Source organism: Lutra lutra, chromosome 3 (assembly GCF_902655055.1).
Source record: "Lutra lutra chromosome 3, mLutLut1.2, whole genome shotgun sequence".
In the NCBI taxonomy this organism is placed as follows: domain Eukaryota; kingdom Metazoa; phylum Chordata; class Mammalia; order Carnivora; family Mustelidae; genus Lutra; species Lutra lutra.
Window position 1 is genome coordinate 121,697,237 of NC_062280.1, and position 15,617 is coordinate 121,712,853.

Below are 15,617 nucleotides of genomic sequence, written 5' to 3' on the forward strand. Positions count from 1 at the left end.
GCCTACTAGTCTCAGATGCTGGTAAACAGATGTCAAGCTAAAAACATAGTATTTGGCTGGTGCTTCACAAGTAAAGTCGGAACGATTCCTTAGGAAAAAGATGCATATCCTAGTCTGATCCTTCTATCATTCATTTGAAAAATGATACTTTTTAAATTTAAATAATTTAATTGCCATTGCTTATTGTTCTGTGACATTGCTTAATGTTACCAATTAGATCATGTTGGTAAGACTCTGAGATACTTTACATAAAAGCAGCAGTAGCTTTTTCTCTTGTAAGAAATGCATCTAAATGGGGTGCCTGGCTGGCTCAGATGGTTAAGCATCTGCATTCGGCTCAGATAATTCAGTGTAAGTAATGGCATCTTGCTTAAGTCATGATTACTATTTATTATAAACTTGCACTGAGCTTTGTGCCTGTAATTTTACTTTGTGACATCATATTTTAAAATCATAGCTTGGTTTCATCTTAATTCAAAAATTCATTCAGCAGTAAATGTATAAGTGGCTACAGTGGCCAAGGTCACTAATTTTTTTTTAAATCACAAATCAATTTCACTTCTGCCAGAATGTTAAAATTTGATTTCTGTCATTAGTCCCCAAAATAAAATATCACGATGTAGCCTAGATATTTAAAAATCAGAAGAATTCATCCCATTAAACTTTGGTTTACTACTTCCTTCTAGAAATGCGTCTTTCCCAGGCTACTTTGACACCATTGTTTTCTTCTGATTTCAGAGGCTAGCTTCTCCTCTTCCATCAGATTTCCTAATTTCAGAGTGTACCTGGTTTCTGTGCTAGGTCCTCAGCTTTATCTGTATTATACACAGACAGGATTTTTAACAGTCCTTTGGCTTTGGGTATTGTCTGCGCACTCATGATGTTCAAATTTATGTCTCAGAAGTCTTACTCCCTTCTGTCTTGTTCAGCCCTCCTGCCAACTCAAGAGCTCCACATGGGTAGATAACAGGTATCTCAAACTTAACATTTCAAAACAGAATTTTTTTTATTCCTCACCTCCTCACCATTCCCCACCATCCCTCATGTTTTCAGTCTCCCAAAAAACTAAGAAACGGCACCATAATTTTCCCCGTGGTTTACAGAAACCTAGGCATCCTTCTCAATTACATCTCTCCTCGCGTCTAACTCACATTCAGTATATCCAGTTGCTCTTACAATAAGTATTTCTCAAATACAGCCAGTCAACAGCATGTCCCTGGTTATATAAGTTTAACTCAATCTACCATCATCATCATCACCATCATCTGAACCACTGCTGTCCTTCCCACCAGATGTCCTTCTCTCTTCCATTCTGCAGGCGGTCATCTTTCTAATGCTAGAGCTTGTCACCTTCTACACCCCAAACCCTCCAGTCACTTCCTGTTCTTTTTTTATGGCAATGAAACTTACCATTATTAAATGGACAGTAGCATTAACTACATCCACAACGCAACACTTACCACCATCTACTTCCATAACCCTTCGTCCCTCCAACAGAAACTCTGATAATCCTCCCTGTTCTCCTCCCATCTCCGCCCCTTTGTAATGTCTGATCTGCTTTCTGACTCCATCAACTCACCTATTCTAGATATTTTATATAAGAGGAGTTATAGCAATATGTGTCCTTTTGCATCTGGCTTATTTCACTTAGCATAATGTTTTCAAGGTTTGTTTATGCCATAATATGTATCACATTTTCATTTCATATCTTCATTTCATTCCATTTCATGTGTATACCACCTGTGTGTTATCCAATCATCTGTTAATAGGTGATTGGGTTGTTTCCACCTTTCAGCCACTGTGGATAATATTGCTATGAACATTGGCACAGATGTACCTGTTTGAGTCCCTGTTTTCTATTCTTTTGAGTATGGACCTAGGAGTAAAAGTGTTAGGTTGTATAGTAATTCAATGTTTAATTTTTGGAGGAACTGCTGGACTGTATCCTCCAGTTGCTGTATCACTTACATTCCCACTAGCAGTGTGCACATCTTTACCAATACTTATTTTCTGCTTTATCCTCCTCCTTCTCCTCCTCCTCCTCATCATCCTAGTAGGTGTGAAGTTGTAGCTCATTGTGGTTTTTATTTGCATTCCCTGATGACTAGTGAATTTGAGTGTCTTGTGTTTATTGGCCATTTGTGTACCTTCTTTGGAGAAATGTCTATTGAAGTACTTTGCCCATTTTGGATTGCTTGCCTTTTTGTTGTTGGCTTGTAGGAGTTCTTTATATATTCTGAATATTAAACGTCCTCAGATATAGTTTGCAAATATTTGCTCACATTTCATGGGTTGTCAGTGTCCTTGATGGTGTCCTTTGAAGCACAAAAGTTTTTGATTTTGATAAAGCCCAATTTATCTGTTTTTTCTTTTGTCACCTGTGCTTTTGATATATGTTTAAGGAACCACTGCCAAATCCAAGATTTTCCCCTATGCTTTCTTCTAAGAATTTTATAGCTTTCACTCTTTAATTTCGGTCTTTGATTCATTTTTTGATCTTTTAATATGATATTCTTTTGCATGCGGGTATCCCCGCCAGTTTTCCCACCAGCATTTGTTGAAAAGACTGTTCTTTCCCCTATTGAATGGTCTTGGTACCCTTGTCAAAAACCAGTTGACCATGGTTGTATGGGTTTATTTCTGAACTCTCAATCATATCCCATTGGTCTGTATGCCTATTCTGATGTCAGTACCATGTTTTTCTGATTACTATAGCATTTATAACAAGTTTGGAATTTGGGAAGTGTGAGTCCTCCAACTTTGCTCTTTTTCAAGATTTTTTTTGTTATTTAGAGTTCCTTGTTCAATGTGAATCTTAGGATTTTTTTTTTCATTCCTTGAAAAAGAAAAAGCCATTGAGATTCTGATAGAGATTGCATTGAGTTATGCATATTACTTTGTTTATTTTTTTAATGGATTTTTTATTTAAATCTGTGCTCTTTTTAAGTAAGCTCTATGCCCAATGTGAGGCTTAAACTCACAACCCCGAAATCAAGATTTGCTTTCTCTATTGATTGAGCCAGCCAGGCAACTTACGTGTGTCACTTTGGGTTGTACTGTCATCTTAAGTATTCTAATCTATGAACATGGTATGTCTTTCCATTTGTTTTGGTCTTCTACCTTTCAACAGTGTTTTGCAATTTCCAGTGTACAAGTTTTTACCTCCTTAGTTAGATTTATTCTTAAGTATCTTAATCTTTTTTATGATATTATAAATGGAATTATTTTCTCAATTTCCTTTTTGGATTTTAGTCCTAATAGTTTCTTTGTAGAATCTGTAGGGGTTTCTATGTATAAGATCAAGTCATCTATGTGCAAGGAAAGTTTTGTTTCTTCCTTCTCAGTTTGGATGCATTTTATTTCTTTTCCTTGCCTAACTACTCTGGCAAGGACTTCTACTATTATGTTGAGTAGAAGTGGTAAAAGCAGATTTCCTTGTGTTCTTCCTGATGTTAGGGGAAAAGTGTTTGGTTTTTTACCATTGAATATGATGTTAGCTGTGGGTTTTTCATATAACCTTTATCATGTTGAGGAAGTTCCTTGTTTTCCTAATTTATTCAGTATTTTTACCATGAAAGGGTGTTGGATTTTGTCAAGTGCTTTCTTAGCGTAAAATTGAGATGATCATGGTTTTCTTTTCCCCCTTTCATTTCATTTTTGTATATTACATTGACTGATTTTTATATGATTAATCATCAATGCCTTCCTGGGATAAATCCCCTCTGGTCATGGTATATAACCCTTTAACATGCTACTGAAATTGATTTGCTGTTATTTTGTTGAGGGTGTCATGTCTGTCTTTGTAAGGGCTCTTGATCTATAGTTTTCTTTCTTTGTAGTGCCTTTTATCTAGCTTTGGTATCATGGTAATGCTGGCCTCCTAGAAAATTTGGAGGTGTTCTGTCTTCAGTGTTGTGGAAGTTTGAGAAGGAGTGATGTGAATTCTTCTTTAAATATTGGCAGAATTCAGGGCACCTGGGTGGCTCAGTTGGTTAGGTATCTGCCTTCAGCTCAAGTCATAATCTCAAGGTCCTGGGATGGAGCCTGGAGTCTGGTTCCCTGCTTAGTTGGGAGTCTGCCTCTCCCTCTCTCTCTGCCCCTCCCGCCACCTAATGCATGCACTCATTCTCTCTCTCTGTGGAATAAGTAAATAAAATATTTAAAATAAATAAATACATGTGTATATATATATTTATATTTATTCTAAGTAAGCTTCACCAGTGGGACCATTTGGTCCTCTTTCTTTGCTGGGAGGTTTTTGATGACTGATTCTGTTTCCTTGTCTTCTAATAGTTCTTTTCTGATTTTCTATTTCTTCTGTTTTGTTTTTGTTGTTTTGTGTATTTCTAAGAATTGTCCATTTCATCTGGTTTATCCAGTGTGTTGGTGTACAGTTGGTATTCTCATATAATCCTTTTTATTTCTGTAAAGTCAATAGCAACATACTCTCTTTCATTTCAGATTTTAATAATTTATATATTTCTCCTTTTTTTAGTCAATCTGAGGTTTTATTAATTTTGCCAATCTTTTCAAAGAATCAACTTTTGGTCTTGTTGACTCTCTCTCTTGTTTTTCCTAGTCTCTATTTTGTTTATCTCTACTCTAATCCTTATTATTTCCTCCCACCTAGCTTTTGGGTTAATTTGATCTTCTTTTTCTAATGTCTTTGAAAGCTGACGTTTAAGTTATTCACATGAGAGCTTCTTTTTTAATGTAGACATTTTAATACCATAAATTTTCCTCTAAGCATCACTTTTGCTGCTTCCCATAGGTTTTGTTATGTTGTGGTTTTGTTTTCATTCATCTCAAAGGATTTTCTAATTTCTTCTGCAATTTCTTCCTTGACCCATTGATTATTTAAGAGTACATTGTTGAATTTCTTCATATTTGTGAAATTTCCAGTTTTCTTTCTGTTAGTGATTTCTAGGTTCATTCCACTGTGATTGGAAAAGTTACTTTGCATGATTTCAGTTTTTAAAAATTTTTGAAACTTGTTTTGTGACATCACATATGGTCTATCTATCGTGGATAATATTCCACATGCACTTGAGAAGATAGTGTGTTCTGCTATCATTGATGATATCCTATTATTCTTAAAAAAGAATCCAAACTCCTCACTACAGTTTCTAAATCCCTACATGTACTGACATTGAACGGGTTCTCAAACATCATCTTCCTCCACTCTCCTCTTAGTTCTTGCTCAGGAAATACTTTTATTTCCTGAATTATTAATTAACTTAATGCTTGTTGGTGTAATAATAATGTATCTTTTGATTGCATATGAAACAATATGTCTTTGTGAAAAGTTTTATATGGGAAAGGCTTATCTGTGAATCTTCATAGCAGCATTATTCACAATAGCCAAAAAGTGGAGATACCCCAAATGTCCATCAGCTGATGAATGGATAAACAAAAGTGGTATATCCATGCCATGGAATGTTATTCAGCTATAAAAGGAATGAAGTGGGCTGCCTGGGTGGCTCAGTGGGTTAAGCCTCTGCCTTCAGCTCAGGTCATGATCTCAGGGTCCTGGGATCGATTCCCACATCGGGCTCTCTGCTAGGCAGTGAGCCTGCTTCCTCCTCTCTCTCTCTCTCTCTCTCTCTCTACTTGTGATCTCTCTCTGTCAAATAAATAAGAAATCTTAAAAAAAAAACAAAAAGATCTTTAAAAAAATAAAAAATAAAAAATAAAAAAAAATAAAAGGAATGAAGTTCCTATACATGCTACAAAATGGTTGAACCATGAAAACACTATGTTAAGTGATAAGAGTCACATAATATTGCCACAAAAGGCCACCTAATATTGTATGATTCCATTTATATGAAATATTTAGAATAGACAGATCCATAGAGACAGAAAGCAGATTAGTGCTTGCCTGGAACTAGAGAGACAGGAGAATGGAGACTGACTGCTTAATGGGTATGGGGTTTCCTTTTGAGGTGATGAAAATGTTCTAGAATTAGTGGTGATGGTTGCACATCATATACTCAGTGTCACTAGTGGTTAACTGTTACGTATATTTTACCACAATTAAAAATAATCAGTCCAGTTTAAATATATATGGAAACACACAGAAAAAAAAAGTCATTTTGGAGTAATATTTCTATTGGTTACTAAAAAAACAAAAAGCAAAAAACCACATAGTTCAAAGACCAAAGTCTAAAATGAAAAAAATAAAGAATGAAGGCTCACTGTTTACATTTATCCATGTTATACCAATGATTGGTATAAAGTGGATTAAAAAAATTCAACTATTTTGTTTAGTGACAGACTCTTTTGTGGTACATCTGGAATTCATATGAGTGTTAACATAGATATTTTTGTTTAGCCAGTTTAGATTAACAAGATAAAGCTTACACTCCAGAACTGTATCCTTGCCTCAGTTAACATTGCAAAGAGCTCTTTGTTAATATTTCTTTTTTATTAAAGAACATTACTAGAAATAGATTCATCGGGTTTTATTTTGTTAAACCTGTATTTGATATGGGATTTTCCTTGGTGGTGGTAGAAGAACACAGAAAGCAATAGATTGAATTATAGTTTACTTGAAAGAAATTAAAAAATCAAAGATAAAATATTTCAGTGAAAGTTATTGGGAAATGTCTGAAGTGTATGTTTCTATCTCAGAATTAATTTTTAATTGAGTTGCCTGTGCCAGAACACGGTCATCAGTGCTCACACTTCCAATTCTGTCAGAGTAACATGTCCTAGGGCAGGAAACCGGATATATTATTTGCATGTGTTAAGCTAGCTGATGAAAACGCAAGCCATCATTGAAATCTTGAAAACAGAAGCTTAGAAAGCATAGTTCGCTTACAGCTTGTTCTTCCCCACTATATTTATTTTATACTCATCTAATTATATCCTAGAGACCTTAAAAATAACGTTTAAAAAGGCCATACATTATTTTTCACTGCAAAAAAAATACAATAGCCTCTTTAACCTTGGAGATAAGACAGTTTGAATTTGTGAAGTTAGATTGTGTTTTTAAATTAGGTCATGTTAGGGGCACCTGGGTGGCTCAGTGTGTTAAGCGACTACCTTAGGCTCAGGTCATGATCTAAGGGTCCTGGGATCCATCCCTGCATCTCATTGTCTCAGGCTCCCTGCTCAGTGGGAAGCCTGCTTCTCCCTCTCCCCTGCCCCCTCATGCTCTCTCTCACTATCTCTCCACCTCTCAAATAAATAAATAAAATCTTTAAAAAAATTAGGTCACATTATATTGTATATTTTAGTTGATTACCTAGAATTTATTAGTCTGTACAAAATTTCAGCCAAGAATCCTTCACACTAGTACATTTTTTTAAAGATTTTATTTATTTATTTGACACAGAGAGAGAGACCACAGTAGGCAGAGAGGCAGAGAGAGAGAGAGAGAGAGAAAGAAGCAGTGATCCCAGGACCCTGGGATCATGACCTGAGCTGAAGGCAGAGGCTTTAACCCACTGAGCCACCCAGGTGCCTCCACACTGTAGTAAATTTTTTGCTCTAAATAGTTGGGAAAAACATAACATAATTTACAAAACACACACACACACACACACACCAAACAAAAAAAATACCCATGAATTTTAGAGTCATACAAACAAGGCTCAAATCTAGATCCAACCACCCAATATTTGTTTGAAATAAAATATATATATATATATATATATATATATATATATATATATGTATGTATGTATGTACAGCCTTCTTCATGGACAAAACCCTCACTGTAAAGGATTGTTATGACATTTCAAAAGTGAGTAACTAAGGGGCTGGCCATCTGTAAGTGTTTGGCCTATGGAAACTGTGATGGTGTTGTGATAATCTGGGTTAAGTGTCTCCAAAAAATAATCACGGATTCATGTCATTAAGAGTTCTCCAGGGGCACCTGGGTGGCTCAGTGGGTTAAAGCCTCTGCCTTCGGCCCAGCTCATGATCCCAGGGTCCTGGGATCAAGCCCCACATCGGGCTCTCTGCTCAGAGGGAGCCTGCTTCCTCCTCTCTCTCTGCCTGCCTCTCTGCCTACTTGTGATCTCTGTCTATCAAATAAATAAATAAAATCTTAAAAAAAAAAAAGAGTTCTCCAGATGCTCATGTCATTTTCTCCATACTTCTACCTAGTTTTAGGGGGAGACACTCAGTAAAAATATAAGATTAGCATACCTGATTTGATAAAATGATAGGAATGCTTAATCATCCCCTTTATCCAATTCAGCTAGTAATCAGCTTCCAAAAATGATACCAAAGCAGCTTTCACTGGAAGATGTGGTTGGCCTCCCCTTTTCTAGCCTCTTTGGTCATTCCCTATAAATTAGTCCTCACGATGTATGGATTGTTAACTAAGATTACATTTGGCATATAATAACTAAAATAAGATCCCTTCATGATGAGTCCATGAAGTGCTAATTAAAATTGACTAGAGAAGGTGAGGGTTTTGTTTCATATTCATTCTGTGGTTATATTCAATAATCTTCAAGATTTGTGTGTTGATAAATTGGAGCAACCCTTGCTCTTCCACCTGTGGTCACCTTAACATCACATAAAAAACATGCCAGGGGAACTGTTATTTGCTACCAGCTGTTGCCATCTGCACTGCCACCAACTGTGTAGTCAAGGGTGGAAGCAGATGCGGAAAACGCATTATTGGCAAAATCTCACCCTATTAATTAGAGAGGTCCCTGTTAAGTAAACCTCTGGGTACTTCAAGTTTTCCAGTCTCTTTTGCAAACATCCATTCATCCCATCATTGATCATATACATATGGGCACCAACTATGTGCCAAGAACACTTGTAGGTGTTATAACACTGGTAGCGGACGAAACTGACAAAAATCCCTGCCCTTATGAAAGCTGGATTTTGGTGGGAGGTGAAACTGCTTAGGTGAATTGATAAGTTACTGTTACAAGGAGACCCCAAAAGATGGCCATATAACTAAGAGATGTTCCCGTCTGCATTCTGCAGGCCTGCATGGGGGAGCAGGTCCACTGCAGGATGTCATGCAGAGGCCAGGGGCTTGTGCCCAGCGCTTTACCAGCCTTTGGATATCTTCATCTGTGAGATCTGAGCATCATCCAGCCATTTTCTGCTTAGAGCCCACAGTGAAAGGGTCAGCTGGAGCAAGCAATCTGTCCCCAGATCGGAGAGGACAGAAACTATACCCATCACTTCCGTTCACCCCTCCTATTCCCTATTGACTCTAACTTCGACATAACATCATGCCTGGCTGCAAAGGAAGCAGGAAAATATGGCCTCTGGCTGGGCCCAGCTTAAACACAAGCCCAGCAGGTGTGTTGGGGAATGCAGGACAGGTTTTTTTTATTTTTTTTACCTCCATTGGAGGGGAGAATGAAAACGAACCAAACAAGTTGAAGACATAAAGTGCCAGATGGCAGTAAGTACTCGGAAGGAAAAGGCAGCAGGGAAGGGGGTAAGAAGCACAGGTCAGAGACTGCAGGTTTAAAAGACTGGTGGAGGGACACCTGGGTGGCTCAGTTGGTTAAGCAGCTGCCTTCGGCTCAGGTCATGATTCCAGCGTCCTGGGATCGAGTCCCGCATCGGGCTCCTTGCTCAGCAGGAGCCTGCTTCTCCCTCTGCCTCTGCCTGCCTGTGCTTGCTCTCTCTCCCTCTCTCTCTGACAAATAAATAAAATCTTTAAAAAAAAAAAAAAAAGAAAGAAATAAAAGACTGGTGGAGAAGCCTTGCTGAGTAGGCGATGTTTGCAGAAGGGCCGCTGAAGGAGCGATCTGTGCAGCCAGGATGAGCCCTGCTGACAGGCTGCGTTGGGCGGGAGAGGTCTGTGGGGAGGGAGGGATTGCAGAAGGAAGTGAGGAGGTCGGGGTTGTCAAGGTCATCTTTTGGACTCCTTTCTGAGTTTAAGATGCCTCCCCCCGCCAAGTGGAGAGGTTCAATAAGCTGTTGGATAGACGAATCTCGAGTTCAGGGAAACAGCTCAGACTGGGAACAAAAATTTCAGAGTCATGAAATACAGCATCCTACTTACTCTTATTCTTTAATGTGAAGGTCATGGTCATTTCTGTAAGAAGAAATCAGCCAGGCCACAGATAGATCACGAGGCTTTCTTAATAGCCAACGTGTCCTATGTGCCTGGCAGCTAGCTCCATAGGAGCTCATCCAGCCCCAGGGACACTTTCACTGAGTCTCCAGCCTCACAGATGGTGGATTTGGTGTCTGCATGATGGCCCACTATTTAATCTTGTCATTGAGGAAACCAAGCTTCAGAGAGGAGGAAAGTCTTGTCCGTGGCCAGGGCAGAAAGCATTGAGAGCTAGAATTGGAAGACGTAGTTTCCTCCCTCCCAAGCCAAGGGGGGCCCTTGGTCAGGACAATACTCTTGGGAAGAAGAATCTGTTTAGTGGGTTTTTTGAACAGACTGCTAGGAAGTTGGCAGGTTAAACATGTCAGGAGATCAGTAGAAAGCAGAGCTATGGAATTACCAATGAAACCTCACAGAGTGCACGCGGGAGCCTGATGTTTCTGACCCGTCCCAGACTCAGTGGCCTCCATAAACATGCCTCTCCTCCCCACCTCAGTGACATTCGGGCATTGCCCCCATGTGCCTGCCATCAACGTGCAACTCCGAGAGCCACGCTGAGGCCGAGGGGCCTGAAATGTTCTCTCGGGCCAGGGGCCCTCATGCGGAACTGGCTTCATGCATACTGGGCCAGCCTGCTGTTGAGAAAGTCCCCAGATCTCTCTGTGTCCAGGCTCATTTCCCCCTGCAGAAATGAGCATGGCCTGCATGCAGACATGAACCACATTTGGCTCCTCTTCCCCTGTAGAAAGGTTTACTCACTTACAAGCTACATGCACCCACGAACCAGTGTGGTCCACCGGAAAGGGTCCCAAAGCCTGGTTTCGGGTCTCCAGCCGTCTTGCTTTGCTGTGTAGCCTTGAGCAAACTACCCCAAGTCTTGGTTTCCTCATCTATACAAGGAGGCCCATCAGTGCATTCTCACGGCTCTGCCGGGTTGCAAAGAGCGTGAAATCCCTAGAGGTATGTCAGCAGTGTCCAGGGCTCTGAAAGCACCCAGAAGTCAGCTCATGCCTATTTCAGTCAAGTCTGTGGCCTGCACACTGAGTTCCTAATTTGCATCTTCTGAGGACTTTTACATGATTTATCAGAGTCCAGTAATACAGATCTCTCTACTACACGCGTCTCTCCAGCTACATTCTGAAGCTGCTTAGGGGTTGAGATATAAGGAGAGTATCTCTGCAATTGGGATATTTGGCACTGGTCACTCCAAAGAGGGTAAAAGTGAACGTGAATAAAAACACTTGCCAGACTTTGTTGGCGACCTCTCTTTTCTCTTCCTCTTCTGTTCAGATTCTCATTCAACTTACTTAATGCCTCTTAGGATGCCTTATCCAGAGTAGATACTCAGGATATAATTGTTCTGCTGAGCTGAACTCCTAAGGAAATGTATAATATAAAATTGCACTTATTTAATGTAATACAAAATTTAAGCTAAGAATACAGTTCTCACTCTGAAGTAACTTTGCCAGAGGGTAGTGCTAAGATTATAGCAGAATTTAATAATTTCATTAGGGTAAGAGATGCCTTTGTATTCCAGAAAAGTTAAAACTTTCCAAAGACTGTGGACATTCCTGTTCCCAGTTCTTCAGAACTCCTATCAGAATCCTAATAAAGTATGGGTAAAATTCCTTGCGGGCATTCAATACGCTTGGTCAACTGTGGACAGGGAATTCAGTCGAGGCATGTGGGTGGAAAGAATCTTTAATCTCAGCATCATTGCAGTGAGCACAGGTCAGCAAAACAGTACCTTTCAGTTTGTGGTAGATACATCTTTTTCTGAGAAATTCTCAGCAACACCTCAATTAACCAGAACTTAATAGACTAGAAGCTACTTCATAAATTGGCACCAACCTCCTCTGCCCCGCCCCCCCCTTTTTTACTACCCAAATCAGAAAGAATTATGAGAAAACGGGTTTTTAGCAGAAACTCATGTGAATAAGTTTCTGGAGTTGTTCTTAAACCAAATGATAGGCAGCCCAATCTCCCATAATGTCCACATAAATGTCTGCATTGTCGTATGTGATGATTGAACCTACAGAGGATGAGACCATTTCCTAGAAAATAAATTGTTTGCTGTAATGGTTGCATTTACTTGTACATATAAACAAAAATCCAGAATGGGGTTTCTAGAGCCCTGCTTCCCATGGGGACCTCCCTGAGAGGGTGACTGAGTTCACAAGACACCTTTTTTTTATGCAGGTGTCAAACGTTGAGAGGTAAAACTACTGTATTTTTCCTGTTCATCCTCAGATGCTACTTCCAGGGAAATGTATACAGAAGGCACTTACTGAGTGCACTTTTTAAAAAAATCAATGTTATTATGGCAACTCGATATCCTTGAGATTACAGTATTAGCACCCTGCCGTGGAAAGACATTTATTCCTAAGACTTTTACAATTAGCTTAGGGAAGATAAATCCTGAATCACAAACACCAGACTCAAAATCCTCATCAGGGGCATTTTAGCAGCTTTATAAAGCAGGAACATTTCCTTTCACATGAAGGCAAATAAGCTAACATACTTACAAAGAACTTCAACAAGAATGTAAAGGATTCTCTTCGTGATTCCACTTTAACCTGAAATCCTGATTCTCAGTAGGGTTTTCCTGAATATCCAATTCTATGTGAATTGATGAGCTCAACTCGAGAGCTAAACCAGGGTTAGGAACTTTGAGATCTTCGGCTCACATCATGTACTGCGTCTCGTTCTGACGACAGCTCTTGCTGAAGCTCTGTGTTGTGTGGAGCTGGGTCATTTGACGAAGAGTTTCAGCTTACCTTGCTCTGAAGTCCGTCACCTTTGTCACCAACATAAGCAAGGTGGCAGGTTTCCACAGCTGCACCATTTGATCCAAAGAGATAAGAGTCACCTCTCCCAAATCCATGACCCTGGGGTGTAGTCCACTATTTCCCTTGAGCAGGATACAAATTCCTCTTCAGTTATTGATTTGTCAGTGTTTGTACAGCTGTGCCTGTGTTCGTAGATCTTCTTGTCAGTTTGCCCATTGATAGAGGCTGCTTCAGATTTCGATTTAAGTGTGGCCCCAGAATCATTGAGCCTAGAAATACCAAGACTCAATAATCCCAGGTGATCACTCCTGCTGTCATATTTTCATGATTCATAGATGTTGTTCAGTCATTCAACAGCCAGACATTAAAAAAATGTTCACTGTCTCAGAAATTGGGGGTTACTATTAGGCTGTGAATGATCCCACTCCTTATTTTTCCCTAAAGCTTCCCCCCACAACACATCCCTTAATTCAGTGTGTTTGAAAATGTAGGTGATCTCATTCCAATTAAATAGCAAATATTACATACCTACGATGTGCCAAAGGCATGTCAAGCACTGGGAGACAGAGAAACTTGAGGGATTCCAGCTCGCCAGCAGCTCTGGTCTAACGGGCCTTAAAAGCACATTCTGGCAACACAGTATGGTGAAGGTTGTGTGTCCACACACAGTCTTTGTTGTGGGAAAGGAAGCGTGGCTCATCCACACATTTTGGGGTGCAGGTGAAGGTGTGGTATTAAAGAAATCTAAGAGGAGGGAGCACTGAGGCTTCTTAAAATACCTTTTCTTGTCTTCTGGAGTCTTACTCAAATAATAAAGGTGGCCACCAAGTTGGGGGTAAGCGTCTGAGTCTCTTGGGTGGTTGAGAGCCTGCTGACCCCATTCTTGCGGTTTCCAGGTACCAGCAAGGTCAACCTCGTGAAGATCCCGTCCACGGCCTCCAGCCCGCGGGACACAGCCCTGGCGGCCGTCATCTGCAGTGCCCTGGCCACGGTCCTTCTGGCCCTGCTCATCCTCTGTGTCATCTACTGTAAGAGGCAGTTTATGGAGAAAAAGCCCAGCTGTGAGTGTGGAGCTCTTTCCGTTCCTTAGCATGTGGGTGAAGAGTGTTTACCATCATTGTCACTGGAGGTTCCACGAGGCCTTGACCAAGACAATAGTCAGGAGCTATCCAAAGGGACAAAGTGCACACGGAGACGCAGCTCCCAGTCACCTGGTCCCCCAGAGGCACCACTTTACAAGGACCCTGAAAAGGCCTCAGGGTCCTGTGCCACTAGGCAAAAAGGAAAATCCTTCCAAGTTCTGGCAACAGAAGTATACTGTAATTTGAGCTTTTAACAGATTCATTCCTAATTGGGCCTATGCTTAAGAAGACGTATTTTTAAATGTGTATGAGAGTCATCTTTTTCTTCAGAAATATTAAGAGCTAGAAGGGTACCTATCTGCCTTGTGGTGGTCATGGGCTCCTTAACAGAGGCAGTGATCTTCGCTGACAGAATTCTCGCCCCCGTAGGGTCACTGAGAGCGCAAGACATTCAGTACAACGGTTCTGAACTGTCATGTTTTGACAGACCTCGGCTCAACGAATCTGCTCCCAGAGCATGTTGTCAGTGCCACCGGGACTCCGCCCAGACCTGTGGTAAGTGTATCGGGGCAAGGGGCCATTAGGGGAATCTAGGGACACATACGTTGCAAAGAATTGTCCCTGTTTGCCCACAGCTCGGTTGCTCTGCTTAGTTTTCTAGTTAAAGCTAATCTTGTTAAAGGATTCTTTGTGCCCTCATGGTGTGGGTGTTTTGAGCCTCTTTAAGTAGTGAGAAGAAAAGAAGCATCTCATTAAAATTCTAGAATTGTTGGGCAACTTTTTAAAGCAAGTTTGCCTTTATTGTTTTGGGTCCATTGACTGATTAAAATCCTTTTGTAGAGTAGGAGCATGTATCCTGTCTTGTCTGGTGGATTCAAGCTGAACTTTGATGGGTCTTCTAAATGTCTTTTTGGATTCCTTAAAGAAGAGCAGAGAGGGAGCGCTATGGCACGAACCTCAGTTGCCCCCGGGGACTACTGACAGAAAAGGAAGTTTAGGGAAGTCATGCAAATGGAACTTGGTTTCTCACCAGGGCAAAAAACAGGCACAGATAATACTTTTCCTGCCACTTATTTATTTTCATCAACACAAGGCTCCCACGCTTACACCGCGCTCTCAGCCCCTATTGTGAGGACCCCTCCCCTCCTCTGCAAAGCAGAATCTGGCAGTGCCCTTCCTGGACATCCATCCCTGCCTGCCTGGTTCACGTGCTCAGAGCCCCTTTGAAGCAATGCTGGCAGGGCCATTTTTTCTCTTCCAGCCACTCTAAGCTGAGTGTTTCCCACTTAGATTGACTGACACTCTTGGAGCTGTGCTGTCTTTCCTACCAAGAAATTACAGGATTCCACTTTCTGAGCTGATGTTCTGTATGTGGAGGAAGACGTTTTTAGCGGACTGATTTTGCTACAGCTCGTTATTGTCTTCTGTTTTAGGAATGGGTCGGGAACAAAATATAGGTCCTTTTGTGGTGCGTGTGAATCTATTTTTGCCTTTGCCTACGTAGGGATTAGACTTCTAGACAGTATGGACGGTAACTGGGTGAACCTCCAAGCACCCCCAGAGCTGGGGTTCCCAGACACTGAACTGGTACACTAGGGTCAGAGGGCACAGGAATCATTTCCTGAGACCTAAACTCTATATAATAAAATGCAGCATTGGGCAAACTCTGCCTCCTCTTAACTTCTGTCTGAGAAGAAGGAT

General features: G+C 40.6%; 1 protein-coding gene across 3 annotated transcripts in view; it reads left to right on the plus strand.

Moving 5' to 3' along the window:
* The window catches only part of TNFRSF19 (TNF receptor superfamily member 19), a 91,881-nt gene that overhangs the window by 64,293 nt on the left and 11,971 nt on the right, over positions 1–15,617 (plus strand). For all 3 annotated transcript variants that reach the window (XM_047722919.1, XM_047722920.1, XM_047722918.1), the window contains exons 6-7: positions 13,731–13,895; positions 14,346–14,471. In XM_047722919.1, the coding sequence (XP_047578875.1) occupies positions 13,731–13,895; positions 14,346–14,471 (291 nt within the window). The remainder of the gene's footprint in view (positions 1–13,730; positions 13,896–14,345; positions 14,472–15,617) is intronic.